The sequence below is a fragment of the Ochotona curzoniae genome, unplaced genomic scaffold, assembly GCF_017591425.1.
Source record: "Ochotona curzoniae isolate NIBS_2020 unplaced genomic scaffold, NIBS_Ocur_1.0 contig_2210, whole genome shotgun sequence".
Classification (NCBI taxonomy): domain Eukaryota; kingdom Metazoa; phylum Chordata; class Mammalia; order Lagomorpha; family Ochotonidae; genus Ochotona; species Ochotona curzoniae.
The window spans coordinates 52,806,384-52,833,724 of record NW_024465369.1 but is presented as its reverse complement, the minus strand read 5'-3'; the positions used below and the strand labels follow the sequence as shown (position 1 = coordinate 52,833,724).

General features: G+C 42.8%; 1 protein-coding gene across 6 annotated transcripts in view; it reads left to right on the top strand.

Annotated features, from left to right (window-relative positions):
* ANKRD44 (ankyrin repeat domain 44) overlaps positions 1–27,341 on the top strand; it is a 307,451-nt gene that overhangs the window by 160,707 nt on the left and 119,403 nt on the right. For all 6 annotated transcript variants that reach the window (XM_040971917.1, XM_040971918.1, XM_040971920.1 and 3 more), the window contains 3 exons: positions 9,820–9,890; positions 22,829–23,029; positions 23,362–23,449. In XM_040971917.1, the coding sequence (XP_040827851.1) occupies positions 9,820–9,890; positions 22,829–23,029; positions 23,362–23,449 (360 nt within the window). The remainder of the gene's footprint in view (positions 1–9,819; positions 9,891–22,828; positions 23,030–23,361; positions 23,450–27,341) is intronic.

Below are 27,341 nucleotides of genomic sequence, written 5' to 3'. Positions count from 1 at the left end.
TGGAAGCAATTAGGATAAGTATGTTAAGACTGTTGTGTGTGTGTGCCTAATATCTTTGTGCTATTATTTCCATGGTTTTAAAAATGTCATCAGATTTTAAAATGCCACTGCTCTGCTTTGCTCTTTGGAATCCTGTGTGCTCACAATCTCTTACCGAGCAGCTTTCCCGAGCTTCTTTGTGCTTTCCTGAGTGCTCGCCGGAAGAATTGCTGAGTGCGTCTGAGCACATGCGTGTGTCCTTGCAGAAAGACCAGCTGAATCCGTGCACCTGCAGTGCTGCCAGTGTCTTGCGGTAGCTGTATGCAGACTGGTGGCCTTTTTTTTCTTTCTTCTTTTTTGTTTGGAGAGAGAATAACCTGGAGGAAATGCCTCTGACCCATTAGAAGCTTTTGCCTTTGTTTGCTGTGGTAGGTGTGGAAGCTGTAGAATTCCTAAGTGAGCTGTGCGAAGGGAGAAGCTCGTGCTGCACTGAGGCAAGCTTGGAGAGCATTGTGGAAAAGAAATAGGGGTTGAGTTGTGGTCATGAGGAAGAGGCCTAGTGCCCTTGTTTTTTTTTTTTTTTCATATTTGTAGGGTGGATTTTTCCCAGGAAACTCAAATTCTGGGCCTCAAACATGTGTGCCTCAGGTTCCTGACAGGCAGGTGGAGTTCAGGTTAGATGTTGTATTTTTTGAGAATGGGCCTTTCTCTGACAAATCTAGAGATGTTCCAGGGCTGTGTTCCAAACATATATTGTTTAATGTTGGCTGACAATGGCTGAGCGCCAATGTACACCTGGCTGGTTGCCCTAGCAGTTAAAATTTGGCTCATGGAAAATTGTAGGCTGGATTAGTGGAGATATCAAATAGAGTTTTGTGGTGTAACACCTACTGACCTACTAAGTTATAATCACTCACCCCACCCAAATGTACTGAGGGAGTATTTTTTTCCCATCTGAAAATCCCAAGTGCTACCAAGCCTGATACCTGTTGTGTGTAAACATGATGTCACAAGAGGAAAATTCCTTTTCTGACTTCACATGGCAGATTACAGTCAAATGGAGGCACATTAGAAATATTATCTAAAATCACATTCAGGCTAGGTATATAAGGTATATGGAAAACATATATTAGTTTTGTGCTCAGGCTTGGGTCCCATTCCCCAAATACCTCACAAAGTATATATAAATAATCCAAAATCTGAAAAAAAAAAATCCGAATTCTGTAACACTTTTGGTCTTAGGCATTTTGAATTAGGGATACTCAGCCTGTGTCAAGACTTCTCAGCAAGATTTTTGGCTCATGAATGGCAAAGCCACACTCTTAGTCTTCAGCCCTGTGTTATTCTTTCTCTATCTGAAAGAAAAGTTTTGCTTCGGCAGCATGACATTTAATTGTCTTATTCTTTAGTGGTCAGGAGCTGGTGATTCTTTGGAAAATGGATTCACACCACCTTCATATGTGCCCTTTTTCCAGCAGCCTTTATGATTGATTTGGCAGAGTGGAAAAGCTGTGTAGACCTTGATCTGGACTCCTGTTGGGTCTCAGAATTGTGGAATTGTTAATCCCATTAGTGTAATTCTACTTCAACTTGCTGTGGATTTTTCCCCTCCTCTTCTCATGAAGACTTAGGACGTAGAGGAGAACCTTGAGAAGTTCCTGTAGTGCTTTTGTTGAACTAAAGGAAACTCTTGGCGTTTGCATAGTGTTTATTTCCCCTGAAAGGGCCCCTATTCAATTTATATATTATACACCTAGAGGCATATTGTTGCAAAAGTGTGATGACTTCATCTGAGAGCTTGTATCTGGCAGCTGGCCCTTTAGGGAATCTAACCAAACTGTTTTCCAGCTTAATAATGAATGAGGTGTTAATGACTCTCATGTTGGACAAATAACTTGGCCTCGCCAGAACAACCCAATACAGCAGTATTCTCTGTTGCTGTATTAACTTACAGAGTATGGTGTAATCCAAGCCTGCTGAATGCTTTTCTGACTTCAGCTTCTGTCAACCAGGCAGATGGAAGTCTGAATGTCCTTGAACAGAAAGCAGGGATGGTCTCGGGAGGAAGTCATACCTGGTTGATTATATCTTAGAAGTGGCAGTCCAAAATCTGGCTTTCTCACCCAACCCACCCCTCCACCTTGGGCTTCTATTTGGGAACTGGTCAAGTCATAATTAAGGGTGAGAGAGGGTCAGTGAGATCAATGAATACTGTCAATTGCTAACAGTTAGAGAGATCATGGTTGAAATATAGAAAGTACAGTACACAGAACAAGGACCACAGTAGAAATATCCTCTAATAGATAGCCCGGTTCTGTGGCCGCACCTGCTTCCTGCAATGGCTATATCCCATATGGATGCTGATCCAAGTCCTGGCTGCTCTGCTTCCAATCCAGTCCCTGCTAATGTGCCTGAGAGAGGAGCAGAAGAAAGCCTGGGTGCCTGAGCCTCTGCACTTGTGGTGGGAGACCTGGATGGAGTTGCTATCTCCTGGCTTTGGCCTGACCTAACCCAACCCTAACCACTGTAGCCATTCAGGGAGTGAATCGTGGTTGGAAGATCGATCAGAGACACAAATAACAAGCTGATGTCATCATAGAATAATTATTTTATATGATATTTTAAGAAATGAATTTTTGTAGTTAAAAGCCAGTGTTTAGATAAGCCAGCTTTAAAAATCAGTTATTCTCTTTATTCTATAAGGCTTTCCGGTCAGTCAGCCCACCTTTATCAGGTTAATTTTTTCTTCTTTCTACTTCTTCCCAGATGACAAGTGAAGAGAGCAGAAATATTGTCATTGGAAAAGCTGCTCAGGGTTCCCCTTGTTCCTGATCTCTGTGAAAGTGTGATAAGGAGTAGCAGGGAGAAGAGGCCCGGCATGCCTAAATGGAAGTTAGAATTTGTGTCTGATGGTCTTGAGCTGGACCTTTGTTTCTGACAGTCGAGCACTTGATTTCATGCTTTCAGCTTGAAAATGTCCTTGGGTAACGGCGTTTGCCTTCAAATCATTAGACATGCAGACTTCACTCTTTGCTGCAGAAGCCTGTCTGACAGGCAGGTAAACAACATGATGCTTCCTCTGGAAAAGTGAGTTATAAATATTCAATTCAGAGCCCAGACCGTTGGGTACCTTCCTTTGTCATGGAAACAGGGACCTGAGATGTGGAGAGGAGGGGGAAGCCAGCAGCAGGCTAGGGCTCTAATGGGGGCTCCAGGCTTCTTGGAACCCTCTGCCTTTATCAGAGGCCTTGCTGCAGCACGGGGAGGTGAGGACTCCTGCCCCAGCAACCAGGAGGCATGGATGGTTCCAGAGAGGCGAGAAGCCGATTCCTGGGTGAATGGGTTATTATGCATAGCCCTTTGTCTAGTGGTGCATCAAGCCTATAATTGTGGAGTACATAAAGCAGAAAAAAAAAAAAAAGGAAGGACAGAGGAAGGGAAGGATAGGAGAGAGGAAAGTATGGCTATTTTAGAATTCTAGCTATGAAATACTTGAGATTTGTTCTCTATATTAGTACACTCCTTAAAAAATAAAGTATAGAGTACCATATATAAATTGCAAGTGAATAACTAGATAAATGTCTCAAGTGTGAAACTGAGGAAGTAGGGAAGGAATTGTATAACAAATAATTCTCAGAAAAAGGATTAGGAATGGCCAGTGAGAAAATATAAGAAGATGATATTTAATTTTATTGTTAAATCGGAGCTTACAACAATGAGATGCCACTTTCTCCAAATCAAAACTGCAGTATTTATTTGCAATTTTTATTTTTAAGACAGCTTCATAATTGATATGTACCACATATATTTAGTGCATGTAATTTGATGAATTTGGACAGTTCATATACTTTTGAAATGATTGCTATGAAATGATTGCTACGAACTAATATGTGTCTCTTGGATAGGCATTGTTACCGTGGGTTAAAGCTGCTACTTGGGGTGCCTGCATCCTGTGTTGGAGTGCTTGAGTTGAGTACTGGTTCTGCCTCCAACCCAGCTTTCTGCTAATGCGCCTCAGGAGACAGCAAATCATGGCTTAAGTGCTTGGGACGTTGCTATCCATATGGGTAACTGTGTAATGGTTTCAATAACAAAAAAGAACACTTTCCTAGCCAGCCAGTGTAAATGCTTGGGCACACAGCTCTGCAGATGATTTTCTTAGGGTAGACCTCGTTTGCATATGAGGATGCAAAAGTAGCTGGAAACTCCCATGCCAAACTCAGAGCAGCAATTAACCTCAGGGAGGAGGCAGGGTCTTGAGAGAGAACCTCCAGAGGACTTTGGTCCCTTTGGTAATGATCTGTATTTTATTGCTTTTGGTTAAAAAAACAAAAACAAAACTCACTACTGTCTTCAACTCCTTTGCTTTCTTTTTTTAAACAAATATTTTCATTTATTTGAAAGGAAGAGTTAGAGATTGAGATTTTCTGTCTACCAGTTCCCTCTCCTATGTGACCACGATGGTCAGGGCTGGGCCAGGCTGAAGTCAGGAGCCGGGAGCTTCATTCATGTTTCTCATGTGAGTGCAGGGGTTCAAGAACATGGGCCATTTCTTGAAGCATTCCCAGGCACTTTAGCAGAGAGCTTGATCAGAAGTGGACTAGCTGGGACTTGAACCAGCACCTATATGGGACGCTGTTGTCACTGGTGGGAGTTTTACATGCTACACCACATCATCAGCCCAACAATCTGTTTTTAAAAGATTTCATTCATTCCATTTTTTAAATTACTTATATGACCAAAACATGAAATTAGTAAGACTGGCACTGTTGATAGTATTAGTTGCATGTAAAGTGGTTACCACATGGAGGCAGATTGCAAGAGTTTGCATCCTTCTAGACTTCCCAGTGTTTTACACGCATGGGTTCATTCTATATGTAATGTTCTCATTTCTAGTACTTCTTCATATAATAGTTTGTGAACATCTCTGCAGATGCAGAACGCATATAGTTTATAATCAGGTTTATAGCTACATTGGATGGCCATAAAGTAGGTTTGTAACTAACTGTTTTATCTAATGCCAGAGGCTTTATTTTTTATGACCAACACTTCATAAAACATCCTTGAAAATTAGTCTTGATAGTTATTTCCTTTATAGCCATATATAACATATTGTGAGACACAGTGACAACTCAGATGTCCGGTGGGGGAGGGGAGAAGAAAGGGAATGAAATAGAAGAAAGGCGGATTTGCACTTGCAGAGGGCAAGAGCAGGGTGTGCTAAACATATCACCTACGTTTGTCCTGTTTGTTCTCCTGGGCATCTGGCTGCTGGGGCAGTTCTTGGAGTGAGCTACTTAGATTCAAAATGTTGGGATCTTCAGATGACACCGCAGGAGGGAAAAAGGGAAGGAGAGAGAGATGGCAAAAGATTTCCCGTGATTCTAGAGCTGCCTCACCTGGTAGCCAGGGATCAAGATGGACCTGCCTCGCCCTGGGCGGGCTTTGCTTGCTGCCGGACTTCAGCTGCTAGCAGCAGTAGTGATTTCAGAGAGAGGGGAGCAGACCACGTCTCTAACTTGAAACTTTCTTTCCAAATCACACTTTAACACCAAGATCATCTGCAGATCCCACAGCCGTTGTTGCTGATGTTCTGCTTCTCAGCGGAATGAGTCCTGGGAAGTCCTGGAGGAGGCCCTGTGCCTGGGCCTGTTGGTATGCCGAGGATGCGAAGTAGTTTTCTGTCACAGGCCGCTAGCCCAGTGTTAAAACTGTGTAAGCAAAAGCAAGTTAGCTTTTCTTCCCTTTTATTAAGAAACTTTGTTTCTCCAATGCAGTAGCTTTCTAAAAATATTTTATTGGATAACCTTTCACATATATAGTAAGAGTATGAAAAAAACCATGTAATACCCATATACTTTCCACCTTCAAGAAATCTCAACATTTTGGCATCTTTGTGTTACATTTTTTTTTTTTTTTGCAAAGAATTTGTTAGTAACTGAGAATTTATTGGTATTCATAGTCACTAATATGCTTTTCAACTCGTATACAATTACTAAAATATGTACCAAAAATCTAAAATGACATGAGTAATCATTGTATCTTAAGCTATTCCAGTGATTTTCCAGGCAAATTTCTAGGTAACACTTCTTGCAGAGGCTTTCAAGTTCTAGTATCTTCAAATACTGCCATTATATGAATTCAGACAATTCAAAAGCTAATGTCATATACATGTTCAGTCTTGCACAACAAATTAACAAATTAAACAGACTGGACTAAGACACTACAAAGTGCACACAATTCTGACACAATGGCAAGAGTGGTTTTCTGTAGGAAATGGATCCACTAAACAAGGTGGGAGAAATTGAAAATATTCATTCCAGAGTAAATAGACAATTGTGATTCCCAGTTGCTTAATTGTTTTTTTTTAAAGATTTATTTGTATTATTTTTTTATTGGAAAGGTGGATATACAGAGAGGAGAAACAAAGAGGAAGATCTTCTGTCCGATGACTCACTCCCCAAGTGAGCACAACGGCAACAGCCAGTGCTATGCCAATCCGAAGCCAGGAGCCTCTTCCGGGTCTCTCATGCTGGTGCAGGGTCCCAAAGCTTTGGGCCGTCCTTGACTGCTTTCCCGGGCCACAGGCAGGGAACTGGAAGGGAAGCTGGGCTGCTGGGATAGAACCGGCGCCCATATGGGATCCCGGGCACACAAGGCGAGGACCCCAACCACTGTGCCACCATGCCGGGTCCCCTTAATTGTTTTTTAAGGGAAGTAAACCATTCAACACACAGTTGTACCCATCTGTGTGCCTCTACCGGCTTTCTGCTCTCTTCCTCCCCAAAATAAACATTGTCCACATTTGGTATCTGTTCTTTAGCCATGCTGTTTCACTTCTATTTCACATATATGCCGTAAAAAAAACATGGAAAATTTTTTTTGTAAACTTTAAAACATTGAGTAACTAGTATTATGCCATTGATATTAGTCTGTAATGTGATTTGTTCAGTATGTTTTTTTAAAAGATTTGCTTTATTATTTATTTGAAAGGTAGAGTGACAGGGAATGGAAATGTGTGCATGGAGAGAAAGCATGGGAACACTTCCACTCACTGATTCACTTCCCACATTGCTGCAAGTGTGGACCCTGGGCCAGGCTGAATTTGGAACTTCATCCAGATTTCCTACGTGGGTGCAAGGGCCAACCATCTGGATCATCCTCTGCTGCTTTTCCAGGTGCATTAGCAGGGAGCTGGATCAGAAGTGGAATTGCTGGAACTCGAACTGACACCCATCTGGAATGTTGACCTTGATGGGTGCTACTTTACCTGCTGTGCACACTGCTGGCCTTTCATTCAGTGTTTTGATTTTGAACTGTATTTGTTTGTACTTCAGTCTGTCCATTTCCATGACAGCGTAGCTTTCATTGTACAAATCTACCGGTGTATTACACATTTTTCTCTTGCTCAACATTTAGCATTCCAACTTCCTATTGTTGAAAAGATGCTGCAGTGTATGTTGAGTTTCCCTAAGGTGTGTTTTTGGTTAAATTTGCCACATGTACATACCATTAGTGTCACTGGGTAATACAGCATTGCTTCCCAAAGGGGACTGGACCAGTTTACAGTCTTTACCAGTTATATGGTAAGTCTTCCTGCTGTTTGGTACTCTTGCAAACTCTTGCTGTTGTCACTCTGTCATTTCCACCAGTTGGATGGGAGATGTGAAATATATGGCTAATATTGCATTCATGTTCTTCTCCATGATGAATTTTGATAACTAGCTTTCCATATGTGTTTTGTCGTTTCAGTTTTTGCTTGGGTTAAGTTTTTGAGTTTACAGAATTTCAAAACAATTTAATCTGCCAGAGACTATGAATAGTAGACTTGAACCCTCCAAAACTGTATGAATTCCGAATGATGCTTGTGTCAAAAGTGACAAAGACATGCCTAAAAGTAATGAATTTGCCTGTATTTTGCTTACTTAATGTTTTGGGGTTACAAACAATGTGTTCAACTATATCATTCAAGGAAATTTCCTAATGAAAAAGTGAATGCTTTTTAAAACGGTAAATAGTTTCTAAAATATGTAAAGAGGATGTCCTGGGACATGGATGGATAAATGTTGTTTATTTCCATGCCAGAAATGTAGGTTTTGTAAAAATCTGGAATTTGGTTGAAATTAAAATTTGGGAGAGGAAATCTAACATTTGTATTAGATATTGAAGCTTTTTGTTTAAAAATTCACCAGTTTTTCTGTTTGTAATCACATCCAGTGTGTTATTCTCCTCAATATTCTCTAGCCCTGATTTGTCTTGTTTAAAAAGGTGCTTGTCTGTGTGGCTTGGAGGTCCTTTGTGCTCTTAATTTGGCTTCTTAGTTTGGCTTATTGCCTCTTTGTAGGGCAAGGGCTATGCTTTTTACTTTTGAAAATCTGCTTGTAGTTTAAAGTTGATTTGGAAATAAGAGCTACTCATGTTTCTTGGTGTTTTTGGTTTGGCTTTCCCAAATAGCAGTGAGGTGGGTGGACCATTGTGGTTGGTAACCTTTCTTTACGGATGAGCAGCTCTTGGTCCTTGAGCTGGTAGGTGTTGAAATCAGAACTCACTTCCCATCCATGTTTGCCACTGTTCTTCAAGACTGTATTAATTTTACACCACAGTAGCATTTAGCCCCTATCTTCTTGTTGAGACCAGGCATTTTTGCTGGCTCTGCCCACCCAGTCTGATTTTCTTCTATTCATTGGGGAGTAAATACGCATGGACCATTTTTGGACAAGCTAGAGCTAGCAGAATTAGAGTGTAAATAGCTTCCACCTTGGTAAACTAAGCAACAATGCATCAGGGCATTGCATCTTGACAGTGTATTACAGTAGCCATGGTTCCTGGAGAGCATGCAAAAACCAGTTTCTGACCCCAATTCAAACTCATGAAATTAGGATGAGGGCTCACAGGGAGGCATCATAATCTTACTGGTGCTAGGTAGGAGGGATTATGTTCTTGTTTTCTATGATAAGCGCTGCTGATGGTATTGGTTCTTTTTGAGGTAAATGACAGTGTCAGTTCTGTGATTTGTGCGTTCCTCTTAGCCAGTGTCTTAATCTAACCTAGCTGGCTTTAAAGAGGTTTCTGTTTTGCAGTTTCAACCAGCCGTGGCCTCATGGAGATTAATCAGCCCTGGCATCCTTTTGACTCACTTTCCCGGCCCTTGACCCTGAGGCTTCCTCTCAGTACTTCCTCTCCTCTGCCTTACTTTCTCAGTCTCCCCAATTCTTCCACCAGCCTTTGTCCTCATGTCTTTCCTTCTGTCTTGTCTTAAGGCCGAATTGGGCTTCTCTTAATGCTGCCTACAAAACACATTGCCCCATATTTCTTGTCTCCTTCGGTTGCCCTTTTATAACCCTGGAGCCTCAGAAGGAGGCTTGTATGGAATGTGTTGACAGTTCAGAGAGAGACCGGGTGGATTTGTTTTCATGGTGAGTTGTAGGAGCCTCATAGGAAGTGGTCGTCTCTACTGTCGGTGAATCCATTTGAAGCACAGTAATACTCCAAGGTGGTGATGTGGCCTCCATGATGTGTGAGCAGGTTCTGGCTGGTGCTTGAACCTGTCTGCCCACCCCAGAGCATGAGTGAGATATGAACAATTGCCATAGCTTGTCTCAAAGCTTTCTGGAGGTTGGCTGCTTCCTACCAAAATAACTAGTTATTGCCAGAGAAATCACAGCAATTCTTATAAAGCTGCTTTCTCCACAGCCCTGATCCAATCTTGTCAGAACATGACTAACGTAAAGACTGTTTGGGTTGTTTCAGGCAAATCAGAGCAGGAGACAGCATTTGACTAATATCAGCAGAATATACCTAGATTCCCTTAAGCCTCAAATGTGTGTTCTTTGATTCCAGGAGCTCGTGTCAATGCCAAGGACAACATGTGGCTGACCCCTCTGCACAGGGCTGTTGCTTCCAGAAGTGAGGTGAGTGATTACCTTATTTAATCTAATACCTACTCCCCTAGAAGAAGAATTCTTTGCACTGGTTTAGAAGTCCTTGTTGGTGATTAAGAGACTTTTACCTCCAAACTAAGAGGGTTGCCAACAATAAGCAGCTGTCTATTTGAGCACCTCCTGCACACCAGCCATGGTTCTGAAGAGGAGGCATCTGGGGTAGTCCAAGCATGGCATTTGACTTTAACAAGTTCTGCATGTGAGAGAGAGGAGGTGCAGCAGGAAGAAGTTGGCACAAGGTCATGATTGAGTTGGAGCTAACTGCAGGACTAGAGGAGGTCTTCCAAAAACAGGCATCAGTTGAACTGGTCTTAAAGAATGAGTAGGGGGCTGGCACATTGGCTCACTTGACTGATCCTCCCCCTGCAAGTGCTGTATCCTAGATGCGTGCTGGTTCATGTTCTTGGCTGCAGAAGAGGACAGCCCTGAGAGAATCTCAACTGAATTTGAACTGTGGTAATGCAACAAGGTGGAGGAATCCACCATGGGGGAGGGGCGGGGGGCGACTTTGTGGAGAGGTGTGGGGAATCCCAGTGCCTATAAAACTGTGCCACATAATGCAGTGTAATCAATAAAAAAAAAAAAGGAGAGGGCAGCCTAAAGTCTTGGGACCCTGTACTTGTGTGGGAGTCCTGGAAGAGGCTTCTGGTTCCTGGTTTTGGTTCATCTTACCTTTGGCCATTGCAGTCATTTGGGGAGTGAACCAGCAGATGGAAGATCTTTCTCTTTGTCTTTCCTTCTCTTTGTAAAATTTGCCTCTCTGTAAATCTGCCTTTCCAATAAAAATAAGTAAATCTCAAAAAAAAAAAAAAGAAAGAAGAATGAGTAGCAACTTAACAGACCAGGAAAAGGAGAGAGGGCAGAGGGAATGTGCCAGAGGATAAGAGGCATGGGAGTGAAGAAATTGTGATCTCACTTAGAGGTAATAGGAATACAAGGTGTGGTAGCAGGTGAGTCTACAGTTGAGGCTGGCCTGGAGGACAAGGGGCCTAGTATCCCTTGGTTTATGGAGAAAGACAATAACAGAGGAGTGACACACTCAGCTACTTTTTCAGTACCACCACTGTGGTGACAGCATGGAAGTGGGCTGGGTACAGGAGAGATTTTAGGCAGAGGTGCAAATCAAGGACCAAAAGAGACTTGAGAAGTTTGGGATATAGGCAAGAGGGGAGACTTCAGCCTGAGAGGTGAACCTCACAGGATTTGGTTCCTTGAGAGAGAGAGAGGCAGAAAAGAAGCTCGTGCTGAATGGTGATGCTGTTGACTGACAAAGCCCAGAGCAGGTGACTTGGCTACTCCTCTTTGAGTGGCAGGTTAAGCAAATATGCCACTTGAGGGCACATTCTCTGTGAGGGCAGGTTCTGTTTTTTTCCCACATCTCAAGCCTGATGCATTGGAGAAATACAATGAGCCTGATACAGAAGAAATCATTCATTATGAATACTGGAAACTGCGGTGAAGATGGCTGATGGATGGTCTGACATTATTAGGTCAGGCTGGGATCTCAGGGACAGGGACAACCAGCAAGTGGATCAGCTGGTTGAGGGATGGCAGGGAACCCAAGATGAGAGGAGATTCCTGCATCCCCTCTACTCCTGGAGGAGGCAGTGCTCCCTGGACACACCCAGGAACAGGAGGTGCTGCTCAGAACTACGCAGCACAGGCAAGTGTTTGTGGCTAACGTCCACGTCAGCTTTTCCTTGTGGCACCCATCCAGAAACGTCACAATGTTTTTGGCAGGTGACAGTTGAACACTAATACTCCTTGATATGCTGTGTGATTTGAGTAGTTCCTCCTCTCTTCCCTCTCTCCTCCATTCCACCTCCCTCCCTTCCCCCGGTTTGTTGCATTCTGTTAACTAATAGCTCATGTGAAATGAAAGAAGTAAAAGTCCTAAATTGTGGGGCTGGCATGATGGCATGCCAGGCTAATGCTTCACCTGTAGTGCTGGCATCTCATATGGATGCTGGTTTGTGTTCCACCTGCTTCACTGCTGATCACGCTCTGTGCTTGTGGCCTGGGAAAGCAGAGAAGGATGGCCCAAGGCCTTAGGCCCCTGTGCCCATGTGGGAGACCTGAAATAGTTCCTAACTCCTGGCTTTGAAATGGCCCAGCTCTGGCCATGGTAGCCATCTGGGGAGTGAAACAACAGTTGAAAGATCTGTCTCTCCCTCTCTCTGTAACTTTGACTTTCAAGTAAAAATAAATAACTCCTTTTAAGTAACTCCTTTAGCGGGAAGCTGGATAGGAAGTAGAGATAGGACTCAATCCCAGGTACTCTAAAATGGAAAGTAGGAGTCCCTTGCAGTGGCTTAACCTCTGGGCCACAGTATTCACCCCTTAAATCTTCTTCAGATCCTACGTTTTGTTTCTCTTTTACCTGGGATTGATGTAATGTGCTTGAGTTGGAAGTAGTGGTTTCATTAGACCAGTGTAGTTGTAATGTGTAGTTTACAGGGAAATATTTTCTGAACCAAATTATAGGCTCAGCTCTTTTGATACACCAGTCTCTCAAAAAATGTATGGATTTGACTCCTCTTTAACAAGTACAAGATTCAGGACTTTCAGACAAGATTTTAGAGTGTTATTGTCTGCTCTTTTATGTGTCCCTTGTTGAGTTTATACACGTTGCGCCTTTGCTTTCCTTTCTTGTAAAAGAGCAGCTGAAGGGGAAAGGAATTAATGTATACAAGCCAGAAAGTCTCACACATGCTGATGGAAGCTTAGCACATGTTTATTGAAGCCGACTGCTTGGAAGGCCTTGTGGGACCTGAGAGGGTGTGTTGGGTGGCCTCTGCAGACCTGTGTTTGAGGCAGACAACCAGACACATGGTCTGCTGTGGCCTAAGTGTCAATGCAGCTGGCCCCCTGCATGCGCCCTTTCTGCTGTAATGTGTAGAGAGTAACAACAAAGAAGACTCACTGGGAAGGCTTAAGTTCCCTGTTCTAGAGACTATCTTTTGATTGGGAAAGTTCAAGGTGATTATTTCCTATCTTTGGAGAGTAGGGCCGAGGATTAAGTGACACTTGGTCCAAATATGTGTTACTATGATGAGCATGTAGGAAGGGCTTCCTGTGTGCTGGGACACATGCCAAGTTCTTCTCTGTGCATTTCATCACCTCTGAGCTGCCCTTTGAGCTCAAGACTATTAGGGATGCTAATTTAGGAAACAGTTTCAGAGAAGTTAAGTAAGGAGCCAAAGATGTCACAGCGCGTAGGCAGAGGAGAGTGGGATCAGAGAACCCACAGGCTTAACTGCTTGTGTAGTTTCTGCGAATCTGTGCCAGCTAATAAAATGGGTCTGTTTCTGGCACCTGTGCAGACAAAGACCCTAAATGGTATAATGATCTTTGCCAGAGCTATATAGGAAAAGCACTTAATTTATAACTTAACTTCACAAAACCATGGCGTAGTGGGCTAAAGCCTCTGCTGCAGTGCCGGTTTGTGTCCTGGCTATTGCATTTCCAGTCTAGCTCCCTGTTTATGGTCTGGGAAAGCAGTGGATGTGGCTCAAGTGCACCTGTGTGGAAGACCCAGAAAAAGCTCCTGGCTCCCAGCCTCAGATCATCTCAGCCCCCGTCATTACGGCTAGTTGGGGAATGAGCCAGCAGTTAAAATATATTTCTCTCTCTGTCTCTCCTTCTCTTTGTAAACTCTGCCTTTCAAGAAAAAATAAAAATAGATATTCTAAAGAATTTATAAAACTTGGGACCTGCACTGTAACCTAGTGGCTAAAGTCCTTGCCTTGCACATGCTGGGATCCTATATGGGCAGTTCATGTCCACCTGTTCTGCTTCCCATCTAGCTCCCGGGTTGTATGTAGTCTGGGAAAGCAGTAGAGGATGGCCCAAAACCATTGGACCCTGCACCTGCATGGGAGACCTAGAGAAGGCTCCTGGATCCTTGCTTTGGATCAACTCAGCTCCGGCTGGCCACCTGGGAGGGGACCAGCAAATGAAAGATCCTTCTCTCTGTAAAATCTGCCTTTCCAAAAAAAAAAAGTTATTACTATGTACCAAATACTGGTAGACATAATTTTTAAAAATTATATATATGACTGGAATATTACTACTTCAAGTTATCCTTCATAGACTATAGAAATGTATCTAGAACATACATGGTGTAGAAAGATTATGCAATCTGTTACCCAGAAGGAAATGAGTGGTACTCAGACTCAGTGCCTGTTTAAATCATCTGGGTGCTTAATCACAATATCTGCCCTAGAGCCTCACCCCTAGTGATTCTGATGAACTAGGTCCAGAAGTCTGTACTTTTATGAAGCTGCTGCTGGGTACAGGCTACGTAGCATCCTTTAAAGCCCGAGGCCGAAGACTGGGGATGCTCTAGTGTCTGCCCTTCCTAGTATCTAAAGTAGGTGCTACTTGCGTGGATCCCTTGGCGTTCTCTCAAATCCCAAATCCTATTAAATCACCTTTGTACGACTAGTTCTTAGAACAATTGTTCTCTAATAGAAGTTATAATTATAACGGAAGAATTTAGTTTGATGCTAAGTCCTTACAGAGGAACAACCCCATTCTTTGAACAAATTGATTGTCAGTTTATGCAGCTTTTATAGAAAAGAGAGTTGTTTTAATATTTGGTAAAGACCCCTGATGATGACAGGAGACGCCTTCAGAACTTGTAACATCACAGTAAATGTCTTGTTAATACTTGCAGATTACTAAATTATTGTAGCAATATCTGTATATATTCTTCCAAAATCTCCAAGTTTTCTGGGTACAAGGAACCTGCCAGGTTGTTGTGGTAAGTACACACCAGATCTTGATACAGAATAACTCATAGTTGATAAAATCTGACATTGCTTGTGCCTGCAAGGACAAGTAGGGTCACACACTGTACTTTTCCTATGAGTAACTTGTGAGTTCTTAAATGCAGTACACATCTGAGAATAAAGCAATATTAAAAGTGAGAGTTTAAGATACATGCTTCCTATTCCATTTTCCATGTGCCCAGAGTATATTTTGGCTTCTTTTAAAATTTTTTGAATGTCCAATGTTGCCTACATATTTGAAAGGGATGCATGCCCATGTGGGTTCCCCATCAGGGAAGGGAGGGTCAGGCATGGAGGAAGGTGGGTGGAACAAATGGTTCAGCTTTCTTTTTTTCTTTCTTCTGAGTTCATAAGGGTGAAGGGGGCAGGAGCCGCACCTTGCTGTTGAATTGCATCAGCACCCCGGGGGTGGGGGAGGATCATTAGAGACCCCAATTCAGGAAAGTGTTCTGAGAGTGTTATTTGAGTGGTTTTGATAGTTCTGAGAAGTCGTTTTATTTCTTCAGGGTTGAGAAAATCTTTCCAAGGTCTATTGGTTGATAAAGTTCACCTTAGTACATCCACAGACCCAAGGTGCAAAGCTTGCCTAGGAGAATGTCCAACCTGTAGACCTGGCCAGGCTGAGCTGGCCGACTTGTCTCCCATGTGCATCTGGGCATGCTCTTTGCTATGTAGGCACCAGCAACTGGGTCAGCTTGCCGGGAGGAGTGTCACCAGTGAGACTCTCAGCCCTAGGGCTGCGCGATTGCTGGGCAGGTGCGTCCGTTTTGGAGGCAAGGTGTCTGCTCATTGCCGAAGAACTGAAGGCTTCAGGGGACCCTCACAGGTGTCCTGTGTGTGGTGATGACCGTGACCTGTTGTCTTCCCTGTCTTGCTAAGAGCAAACCAGCAAAAACTTCCACATCGATCATATGATTTACTGCCTATTATAGTCAATACAATTATCAAGCTAATAGCTTTTGCCTTTGGATTCTTACTGTGTTTTACAAAAGTGTTGGTTCTTGAAAAAAATCTGTTCCTTCCTTACAAATAGTTTGAAAAGCTACTGTTTAAGTGTATTTCTTTAAAAGATGTATTTATTTACTTGAAAAAGTAGTTTACAGAGAGAAAGAGAGAAATATTCTATCCTGTAATTCCCTCCCTGGATGGCTACAATGGCAAGTGCTGGGCCAGGCCAAAGCCAGGAGCTACAGGTTTCCCACAGGGGTGGCAGGGGACCAAATACTTGGGCCACCTTCCCAAGGTGGATTAGAAGTGGAGAAGCTGAGGCATAAACTAGTGCTTATATGGGATGCTGTGGTCGCAAAAGCTTAGCTTGCCCTTTGAATGTCTTTCTTAGAAAATTATTTTTGCATTATTTGAAAGGCAGAGAAAGAGAGAGATCTTCCATCCACTAGTTCACACTCAAAATGCTAGCAACAGCTGGGGCTGGGGCTGGTTGAAGCGAGGAAGTTACAACTCAATCCACGTCTGCCATCGGGGTTGCAGGGAGCCAAGTACCTGGGCTGTCACATGCAGCCCTTCAGATGTGCATGAGCGTGAGGCTGGATTGGAAACAGAGCTGGAATCCAAACTCCAGGACTACAAAATGGGATGTGAACATCCCAAGCAGATTTCCCAAGCTCCCACACCTAAGCGTCTTTTCTTAATTCATCAGATATTCCCTTCCCTTCCCATGTGTTAGTTTCTTTGTTATCTTATAAATGCCTGATAGACCAAACTCCTGGATACTAATTTTTAACCAGTGTGTGATACAGGAAAAAAAAAAGATTTCTTCTGGAAGATTTATTTTTATTTGAAAGGCTGAGTTACACAAAGGAGAAACCGAGATCTTCCATCTGCTGGTTAATTTTCCTAATGACCCAGTGATTGAGCTTACTCAATTTGAAGCCAGGAACTTCTTCTGAAGTCTCCCACGTGGATATAGGGGGCCTAAGGATTTGAGCCATGCACTACCTTCCCAAGTCATAATCAGGGAGTTGGATCAGGAGTAGAACAGCTGGGACATGAACTAGCACCCATGTGAGATGACCCGTGCTGCAGGTGGAGGCTTAGCTTACTATGCCACAGTGCCAGGCCCTGGAAGTTTTTTGTTTTGTTTTGCTTTGTTTTTGATTAAAGAAGCATCTGAGGTCAGGGTTGTGGTATAGTGGGCTATGTACTGTCATATAGGACAGCTACTCCACTTTCAATCCAGCTCCCTGTTAATCCAACTAGAAAGCAGCAGAAAGTGGCCCAAGTATTTGAGCTCCTACACCCACAAGGAAGATCTTGATAAAGTCCATGTCTCCTGGGTGTCAGCCTGGTCTAGCCTCAGCCAGTGTGGCCACTTGAGAAATGAACCAGTGGGTGAAAGATCTCTCTCTCTCTCCTTCTTCCTACAACCCACCTCATAAATATGCCTTTCAAATAAATAAGTAGGTAAATCAATATTCTTTAAAAGTAGAATTATTAATCTCCCAAATAGCCTTAATTGCTTTCTTATTAAACCAAGTTAAAGTCTCCAAGGTTAAAATGTTTGAAAGACAAAAATGCAGTATTAAAAAAGGAAGTTATCAATTTTGTCCAAATCTTTTTTATTAAATTTCTTTAAATACCTGTATTCAGTTTGGCAGACTAAAACTTCAGAGTTTATAAATGTAAAGAATGGAGGAGACTTGATATTTGAATGCAATTATGTCAGGATGTGTGGCTGCTGCTGTGCACTGAGTAAGCCTGGCCTGGCAGAAAAGGCCCATAGCTAACAGCTGGCCTTCACCCTGGACTTCCAGTGTCCTTCCTGTGCCCTGAGGCTGCCTTCAAAATGAAGGCCAGCCCAGATGACCCCTAAGGACTTTCTTGTGTCTGATATTCTGTATGCCTGTGAACTCAGTTCTGTAACTACTGTATTTTCATTTTTTTTTTAAAGTTAATCTTTGGAAATTTATAACCCTTCCTTTGCAGGCTAAATATTTCTTCATAGAGTCCTTATTGGGAGGAAGGTGACAACAATGCATGTCATTACTTAAGCAGATGCAGAAATAAAGATGAAGGCTCTCTCCCAGGTGTCTGGGGGCCATAAAGGAGTTAAGTGGACCGAAGCTGGCACTCACGTGGGAATTACCTCAAGTTCATAGGAAAAGAGGTTTCATAGAGACTGTGACCTCTTCTGTGTCCACCCGCCCTCCCAATCTGATAATGAACTTGAACCTTTTCTTTACTAATGGTTTAGATGTGACCCAAATGTCTGTCAGAATCACTTTGCCTTTTGCACGGATGTGCCTGGCCAGGAACTCCATGCCATAGCTTGTGCCAAGTCTAATATTCTTCATGATTTTAAGGAGTCCCTGGAGGTCTAAATTGTTGATTACCCAGCTTGGAAAGCCTGCTCCTCCTGCCTTACTTTTGTTGCATTGTTAGCTTTTTCCTCTTGCAGCCTGCTGCCCCTGTGTCAGCCCGGATGTGCACCTGTGTCCCGGAGTGCAGGGACCATCTCCTTTCCCCTCCTTTCCCCTCTCCATCCTCACCCTGTCCTTCTTGCAGTTCCCCAAATGTACCTCACTTGGTTGTGCAGAAAGTGTAGCTGGACCAGCTTCTACCACAGTCACAGTAGACTCCCTCAGTCTGGGCAAAGCTGTCAGTTTTAAAATAAAACTTTTTCATGAATTAATTGTTATATTCATGTACTATAGTTCTGTGAAGTTATTCTGTATATTTTATTTTTTGTTGTTGAGTCTGTCACGAGTTTATGTATTTAGTGCAAAGCAAGAATCTGTACCAGCATGATGAAATCACTTGTAAAACAAAGGAATTCAAGTAACCATGCATTGTTATTGTGCTGCAGATATGCGAGAAGGCCACTACCCTTTTTTTAGAATATTGCTTTGTGATTGTTATTGCCAATATTTTAGATTATCTATCTGCAAAGATATTTGAATATGTGTCTTTAAAATGTGAATCTCATCTATTCCTGTTATTTATAAACTAGCTAATATTTCAAGGTGCACTGAACTTAGAGTGAGTCTCATTGTTCATCACTGTTTTCCCTAACCATGTAGCTAGTAGTCCTCCGATGGTTTTTCTCCATTTTGGCCAAACTCTTGTCAGAGCTGATTAAGTTTATTGTTGCCTTTACCTTGTGATTTGGGCAACACAAAGCTTTCAGTAAGAGTAGTAAATAGCTTCAACTTGGGGACTCCCACATAATTTGTCCTTGCATTGTTATCAATATATTTATCTTCACATTTTAATTTTACTTGGAAGGCATTTTTGAAATGCAGTCAAGGAGATGGAAATACAAGAGACAGAAAGGAGTCTTCCATTTGCTGATGGATTCCCCAAATGCCTGCAACAGTCAAGGCTGGGTGAGGCGAAAGCCAGGAGCCCAGAACTGCATTCAGGCCTCTGATGTGGGTGTCAGGGAATCAAGTACCTCAATCAGAATTAGCTGTCCTTCAGGGTATGCATTTGATGGGGTTGGCTCAGAGGTAGAATAGCTGTCTCAAACCAGACTCTAGTATGGGATGTTGACAAACCGAGTGGTGATAGCCAGCGCACCAAATGCCTGCTCCAGTCTTGTCCTTAGTTTGTGGATTCCTTGCATAAATCTGGACCATTTTAGGGTTCTTTTACTTTAAAGGTATACATGAAGATACTTTAAGAAAATTCATGGAAAATGCAATTAACCATGGTTTATTTCAGTGCACAAATATTTGAAATCTGTGCACAATTTTTCACAGTATGCCTATTCCATGAACTTTTTGAAAAGCTGCCGTGTTAGAATCTATGTATCAATCTAGCAGGCTGTTGTTGTATTGTGCATTTCAGCTCATCCAGTTTCCATCTGGCTCCTTGCTGAATGTGCCTGGAAAAGCAGTGGAGGATGGCCCAAAGTTCTTGGGTCCCTGCACCCGTATGTGAGACCCAGATGAAACTCCTGGCTTCAGCCTGACCCAACCCTGTCTGCTGTAGCCATTTGGGGAGTGAACCAGCAATGGAAGACCTCTCTTTCCCTCTCTGTAATTCTTTTAAATAGATAAATAAATATAAATAAAGTCAATGGAGGTTTTAATATTTTCTTCCCATGTTATGGTTATAAATCCAGTTCATAAAAATTTACTTATTCTAATATCAAGCCTCGTATTACAATTTATGCCATTACTTTTTCACTTGCTTATTTATTGTTTAATTAGTTTTTAGGCTAGAGCCTGGCTGTTGTTTCTGGCAGCATTCCATATTTTTATCAGGGCTTTGTATGTGGTTTGTGGACATTAACAATGCATGTAGAGGAGCCAGGTATTCAGCACATTAGCATGTGCTAATACTACATTGGATTAGCTTGGTTTGATTTTCAGCTCTGGCTTCAGAATGCAGCTTCCCATTAATGCAGACCCTGGGAAACAACAGTCATGGCTCAGGTACTTGGTTCCTGGCACTCATGTGGACGACCTACCTGAGGCCCTGGTCCAGATGTTGTGGGCTTCTGGGGAGTGAACCAGTAGAGGAGGGCTTTGTTATTTCTTTCTTACTTTCACTTTCCCTGTTCCCCACCCTTCAAACAAAACTTGAAAAGAAAATAATGCTTGTATACATGTTTCACTATAGAATGAGTTCATGCAGTGTTTAGTAGTATTGTCAGTTTCTGAGAGTGGGTAACATATGTATGTATGTATTCTTTCGGTAATTTAAACAAATTGGTTTGTTGGGCATTATCAGTTTGTTTATAACATCTAATTGGAATGGGCCTCATCAGCATACTATTTATTTTAACTATAGTGTCTAATTTAAAGTTTGTTTCTTTTTTGCTGTCCATCTGCTTTCTACATTAGCCATTCATCTCAGTGTGTGGTTATTACTGATTCATGGAACATCCTTATTCCATCATTTATGTCTGTGATAATCATGTTAATGTTGCTGTGTGCCAGTTCTATCTAGAGCACTGTCATATGCTTGTATGGTAAACTAGGTTGTCCATCAGGGATCAAGAAGAGATAGAACTAATAGCAGATGTAGGTAGATGTGTAAAAGGGAATTGATGAATAGTAATGGGAATTAGCTTAGATGATTGAATATGACAGATCTTCTGCAGCTTGGAAACTGTGGGATGCCAGGCACATTCCACATCCAAGGTTTCTGAACCAGGGGAGTTGAGGGTAGAACTCTGAGTCTGAGGGCAAAAATCTGAGTTCCCATGAGGCAGTCACTGCTGCTAAGTCCTGGAATCCAAAGTTCAGCAAGCTGGGAGTTTTGATGTCCAAAGCTAGAGATGAGCATCTCCCAGTTCTCCAAGCAAGGGACCAACCCCTTCTCTATTCTGTGCAGGCCCTCAGCTGAGTGAGGGTGTCCACCTGATGGTGCTCCAATCTTCCTCAGCTACCTACTCAGACTTACATGCGGGTCTGTTCTGCAAATACTCTCACAGACACACCCTTCCCCAAGTTTCTAGGTATTCCTTAATCAGTCAACACCTGAAATTAACCATCCCAGGCAGACAAGGGTAAACATGACGTTGTTGAAGGATAGAAAGAGAGTGAGCTGACGCTGATGCTCTTTGTCGGCTTTTCAGTGTGACTCTGACAAGATGTCCATAAAGGAGCCCTACTTACTGTTCCTAGGGAACTCTCTAGAAGTAGCAGAGGAGCTGAATCATTGCCTTGACTAAACAGAAGAATATCCTCAAACCTGTCCCATCTCCAGAGACGCTTACAAAATGCTCAGGTCTACCAAAATTGTAATCAGGATCAGGCACCTTCATTTTAAGAGCTCGCCACGTGTTATCACTGTACAAGCAGGCTTGAGAGTCATAGTCAGGATACCCAGGAGCTGAGTCAATAAAAAGAAAATAGAAAGTGAGGGGCTCAATAAAGGTAAAATCAACTCAACAGAAGCAAAGGAAGTTGTGGGGGAATGCTGGCTCAATGCTCAATTGCCTAATCCTCCACCATCAAGTGCTGGGATCCCTTGTGGGCACTGGTTTATGTCCTGTCTGTTTCACTTCCCATCCAGCTCCCTACTTGAGACCTGGGGAAGCAGCAGAGGATGGTCCAGGGATTTGGAACCCTGAACCCACGTGGGAGACCTGGAAGAGGCTTCTGGCTTTGAATGAGCTCAGCTCCAGCCATTGCGGCCACTTGGGGAGTGAAGCAGTGGATGGAAGATCTTTTTGTCTTTTCTTCTCTTTCTAGATCTGACCTGCTTTTTCAATAAAAGAAAGAAATCTTTTTTAAAAAGTGAAGGAAGTTGGGCCCGGCGCGGTGGCGCAGTGGTTAAGGTCCTCACCTTGCATGCCTGGGATCCCATGTGGGCACTGGTTCTAATCCCGGCAGCCCCTCTTCCCATCCAGCTCCCTGCTTGTGGCCTGGGAAGGCAGTCGAGGATGGCCCAAGGCTTTGGGACTCTGCACCCGCGGGAGACCCAGAAGAGGCTCCTGGCTTTGGATCCGTTGTGCTCACTTGGGGAGTGAATCATCGGGCGGAAGATCTTCCTTTCTGTCTCTCCTCTCTGTATATCCGCCTTTCCAATAAAAATAAAATAAATCTTAAAAAAAAAAGTGAAGGAAGTTAGTATAACTGGAAGAGGTTGGGAAAAGGTAGGCAATTTCATAGCTTCAGGATGAGGTAGAACAGGTGGTAACAAATATGTCATTCCCCTTGTCTGCTTAGTGATGACACACCAAAGGTTAAGGTATTGGCAGAGGGAATCAAAGACTTCTAAGTGAATCCACGAATGTCTGAAGGGCTTTGACACCTTTTGATTTGGGAAATTTATAGGTTTGTTGACAAACAGCTATGACCCCCCCACCCCAATTATCAATTGCATTGGTATTCATACTGCATTTGAGTGCTCTCAGTTGATCTAAAAATACCTTGTACCATAGAAGGAGATCTTCAAATTGAAACATTTATTTGGTTTTAGAAATATGCCTGGACTCCTGGTCTGACCAAAATGTATGTCTTAATCTATGTTACTCTTGATCTTTTACCACATTATTACCTTCCTAGGCTGGAGCCAGCTCATGGGAAGAAGGAATCTTCCTCACTCATCATGATTTCTAGGGTCTGGTGAAGCATCTGACACTTGGAGAGTCCCTGGTTGAGTGTTTGTCAGTGACTCCTGCAAATTCTGCTTCTATTGTAGGAAGCAGTTCAAGTGTTGATCAAGCACTCCGCTGATGTCAATGCGAGGGATAAGAACTGGCAGACCCCTCTGCACGTGGCAGCAGCCAATAAGGCTGTCAAGTGTGCTGAGGTGATCATTCCCCTGCTGAGCAGTGTCAACGTCTCCGACCGAGGAGGCCGTACAGCTCTGCACCACGCTGCGCTGAATGGCCACGTGGAGGTGGGTGTTTTCATCATTAGGAACTGGAGTACTCCCCACAGACTCTCCTAGACATAAGTGGGGCCTGATCTTAGTACTAACACCTTTAGGAAATGTGATAATACTTGTATACAAAACAGACAATTGTGCTTATTCTTAAAATGTGGAGCCCCCATGGCTGCCCCTTTAGCTTGCTCTGACACACATGCCCCATGTCTTCAGTGGCATCGCCTTGCCACTTTGTTAGAGCTTCACTTCCCTGATGTGCTGTTTGAGTTTGACTCAGATCACTTATGGGCAAAGAGGAACCCATTGCAGGTGCATGCTAGATTTCATTGTTGGTTGTCTTTCAGATGGTTAATTTACTCTTGGCCAAAGGGGCAAATATCAATGCATTTGACAAGAAGGACCGGCGTGCTCTGCACTGGGCGGCATATATGGGTAAGGATCTCATTCATGGAAAGCAAAGTGGAGATAAACTTATAAGACATAGGCATCTTTTTTTTTTTTTTAAAGATTTATTTTTATTATTTTTTCATTGGAAAGGCGGATATACACAGAGGAGAGACAGAGAGGAAGATCTTCCATCCGATGATTCACTCCCCAAGTGAGCGCAACGGGCCGATACTATGCCGATCCGAAGCCAGGAGCCTCTTCCGGGTCTCCCACGCGGGTGCAGGGTCCCAAAGCTTTGGGCCGTCCTCGACTGCTTTCCCAGGCCACAGGCAGGGAGCTGGAAGGGAAGCAGGGCTGCCGGGATTAGAACCGGCGCCCATATGGGATCCCGGGCGTGCAAGGCGAGGACTTAACCACTTGCGCCACCGCGCCGGGCCCGACATAGGCATCTTCACTGACTGTGGAGGTGTTGCCTGGGGACAAGTCTGACTTCTTTTTAAGCTTGGTTTCCAAGAGTCAGTGCATTTGACTGGCTCTTATAGAATGTTCTAGTTGAACAATAGCTTTGTCAGAGAGTTATCTATCCTACAAAGAGGAGGAGGGATGAATCATGGCATGAACCCCTTTGAATGGGTTTTAGTTTGGGTCGAAAAACTAAATACTTAAACTTGTTACAGCAGCAATACTAAAGATGGCTGGCTAGCCAAAGACTCAAATTCCATTTGTCTTTTTTTGCTTGTAAATATTTTGGAAAAAAGCAGAAGGAGGAAAGACAACCTCTGGCTGTTTCTTAGGTGGGAAGTGGCAGGACAGAGCACCCTGGGTTGTCCTGTCCATCACTGTTCAAGTGGGGGCTTGCTGTCCTAGTTTTGCACCTTCAGTGGAAGAGGTCAAGGAAGAGATCACATTTCTATGTTTTCTTTTCGCTTTTTTTGTGGACACCAATTCCTCTGCCATATGAAAGACCTTACAGACTTGTTCTCAGGCTTGGCTTATGGGAAGTGAAGCACCAAGGCCGGTCATGAGTGTTGCTGATCGGAGAACATCCTGCCACCAGCAAAGCAGCCAGGATTTGATCAGCATCTAGCAGTGGACACCCGAGTGCCCATCTGCAGGACAGTGTTTTGGCAGAACCTGGAAGAACTTTACAAGGAGACACTCTGAAATGACCAGGGATGTCTCCTTGGGTGTTTATTAACATAGGAAGGTTCTGTAATAAAGCGATAGCAGGTCATAAAACAACTTAAATGGCATTTTGCGGGGAAAAAAAACTGTGCAGTAAAAACGAATTTGGGAAATGTCATAGATCAATATCTTAACTGATTATCTCCAGCAATTGTGACCATGGGTGATTTTGGTTTCCTTTGATTTCCTTTTTTTTTTTTTTTCTTTTTCCCTCCCATTGAATCTTTTTAAACAATCATATATATATACTTTTTTTTTTTTACAGTGACGTTAAAAATGAACGTTGGGTCAAGAATTTAGCCTAGTGGTTAAGGTGATGGTGGCTAGGATGCCTGTGTCCCACACTGCAGTGCCTGGTTTTGCTCTGACTCTGGCTCCTGACCCAGTGTACTGCTCATGTAGACACCAACTGTGGTAGCTCAGCTGGGCTTCTGCCACCCACATGGAAGACTTGGACTTAATTCCTTGTTTTGGCCTCAGCCAGGTGGTCTAACCCCAAGCTTTGCAGGCATTTGGGGAGTGAATCAGTCAACAAGAACTTTTTTCTTTGGTTTTCTCTTTCCCCTTCTCTCTCTCTCTCTCTCTCTCTCTCTCTCTCTCTCTCTTACTTCTCTTCCTTCTGCCTTGTGATCTTTTGTTGTAGCCACTGAAATAAATATGTTTAAAAATCAAAAATGTCATTAATTGTAGAGAGGAAATAAAGAGTAGATTAGAGGAGGGTGAACTAAATTATTTGACTATAGATCGATCTGAATGAATCTATCATGGGCTTAAAAACTGAAGAGTCTTAAAATTTTAGGAGCATCAGATTTTTTTTCCAACATTATAGTTTTTTTAAGTGACATGAGATTTTGAGCTGACTAAAGCACGTTTTTTTGTCTGCATGGTACCTGCATGGAACCCAGGAACATTTGCCAGGACCTAGATATTTAAGCAAAATGCACTCTATGACTTGAGGAATATGGAGTTTCAAGTTACTTTATTTTTTAAAAAATTTATTTATTTTTACTTGAAAGGCAGATTAACATAGAGAAGGAGAGAAAGGAAAGAGAGAGATTTCTTCTATCTGCTGGTTCACACCCCAGATGGCTACAAAGGCTGGAGCTGAGCTGATCAGAAGCCAGGAACTTCTTCAGGGTCTCTCACGTATTACAGGACCCCCAAGGACCTGGGCCATCCTCTGTGGCTTTCCCAGGCCTCAAGTAGAGTAACTGGGACATGAACCAGTACTGGGATACCAGCAACACAGGTAGAGGATTAGCTTGCTAAGCTACCATGCTGTTCTTTGCTGACACATAGTTAAAACATTTGGGTGAATATCTTTAAAGAAGTTATCAAGATATCGATATGTTTTATGTCATCTGGATATAATTTGGAAACAACATATCAGTGACTCTCTATGGGGGTTAATAAGACAAAATCAGGACAAGGAACTTATATAAAGGAGCTAACAATTGAAAAAAAATTTTTTTCTGTAAAGTTTTCACAGATTAAAGAGTCAAATTCTAATAAAATAAACCAGCACTATTCTCCCTGTAACTCTCTCTTTTAGGTAATTCTGAGTCCTGGAGTCAGTTCTTGGCCTTGCACCCATCTGTTATCAAGCAGATGTGTTAAGAGCAATAGCCCTCAAGCATTGAACAATATTCAGCCACAAAATAAAATCCAGATACATCTGTCACTCTCTATTCTGATCTTTGAGACAGATTGAAGTATTCTGGGAAACAGCAGATGAAGCTTAGAAGGGTTTCCTGCTTCGATGCTCATGTGCCAGTCCTCATTGAGAGTGCTTTTCAGTTGAGCCATATGAATCCGCCGTTTTTATGAGTCAAAAGCCAGTTAAGCAGCAGCAATTTCATGAGTTAACAAAACCCGTAATCATTCAGATTAATTCATGTTTTCTTTAATAAGTTTTTCCATATCAAATTGTTGTTTTTAAAGGTTTCAGTGAGGAGTGGTGATTGATTTCAAAGGTATTTTTTTTTCATCTTTAAAAAAATTATTTATTATTCCATGATACGGTTCTATGGGCTCCAGGGTTTCCCTTCCCCTCCTCCACACTAATTTCTCACATGTCATTACAATAGCGTAGTCCTTCACAGTCAGTCATAAGTCCATCATTCTGCTATTTAAGTGTATCCTGACATTGTAGGCATGGGCATTGGCAAAGGGTCCAGCATCCTCTTGTCAAGATACATTCAATGGCTTAATTGGGAGTCCGTCTTTGATTTGGAAGTAGAGATGCACACTGTACTGCATCTTCACATCTGTATGTGATAGTCTCTACTACAGTTACTATACATCCCTGTAAATGAAAAGCCACAAAGAAAATCCACAACACAGAGAAAAATAAAAAATTTACAACAACATGAAGTTAAACAACATGTTATATATTTATTTATTTGAATGACCAATGTGTCGCTGAAGAAATGAAAAAGAGGGCCCAGCATGGTAGCCTCGTGGCCAAGATCCTTAAACACACTGGGATCGCATATGGTTGCTGGTTCTAATCTCAACAGCGCCGCTTCCCATCCAGCTCCCTGCTTGTGTCCTGGGAAAGCAGTTGAGGATGGCCCAAAGCCTTGGGATCCTGCACCCATCTGGGAGACTCAGAAGAAATTCCTGGCTCCTGGCTTCAGATTGACTCAGCTCTGGCCGTTGTGGCTACTTGGGGAATGAACCAGCAGATGGAAGATCTTTGTCTCTTTTTCTCTCTGTAAATCTGCCTTTCCAGTAAAAATAAATAAATCTT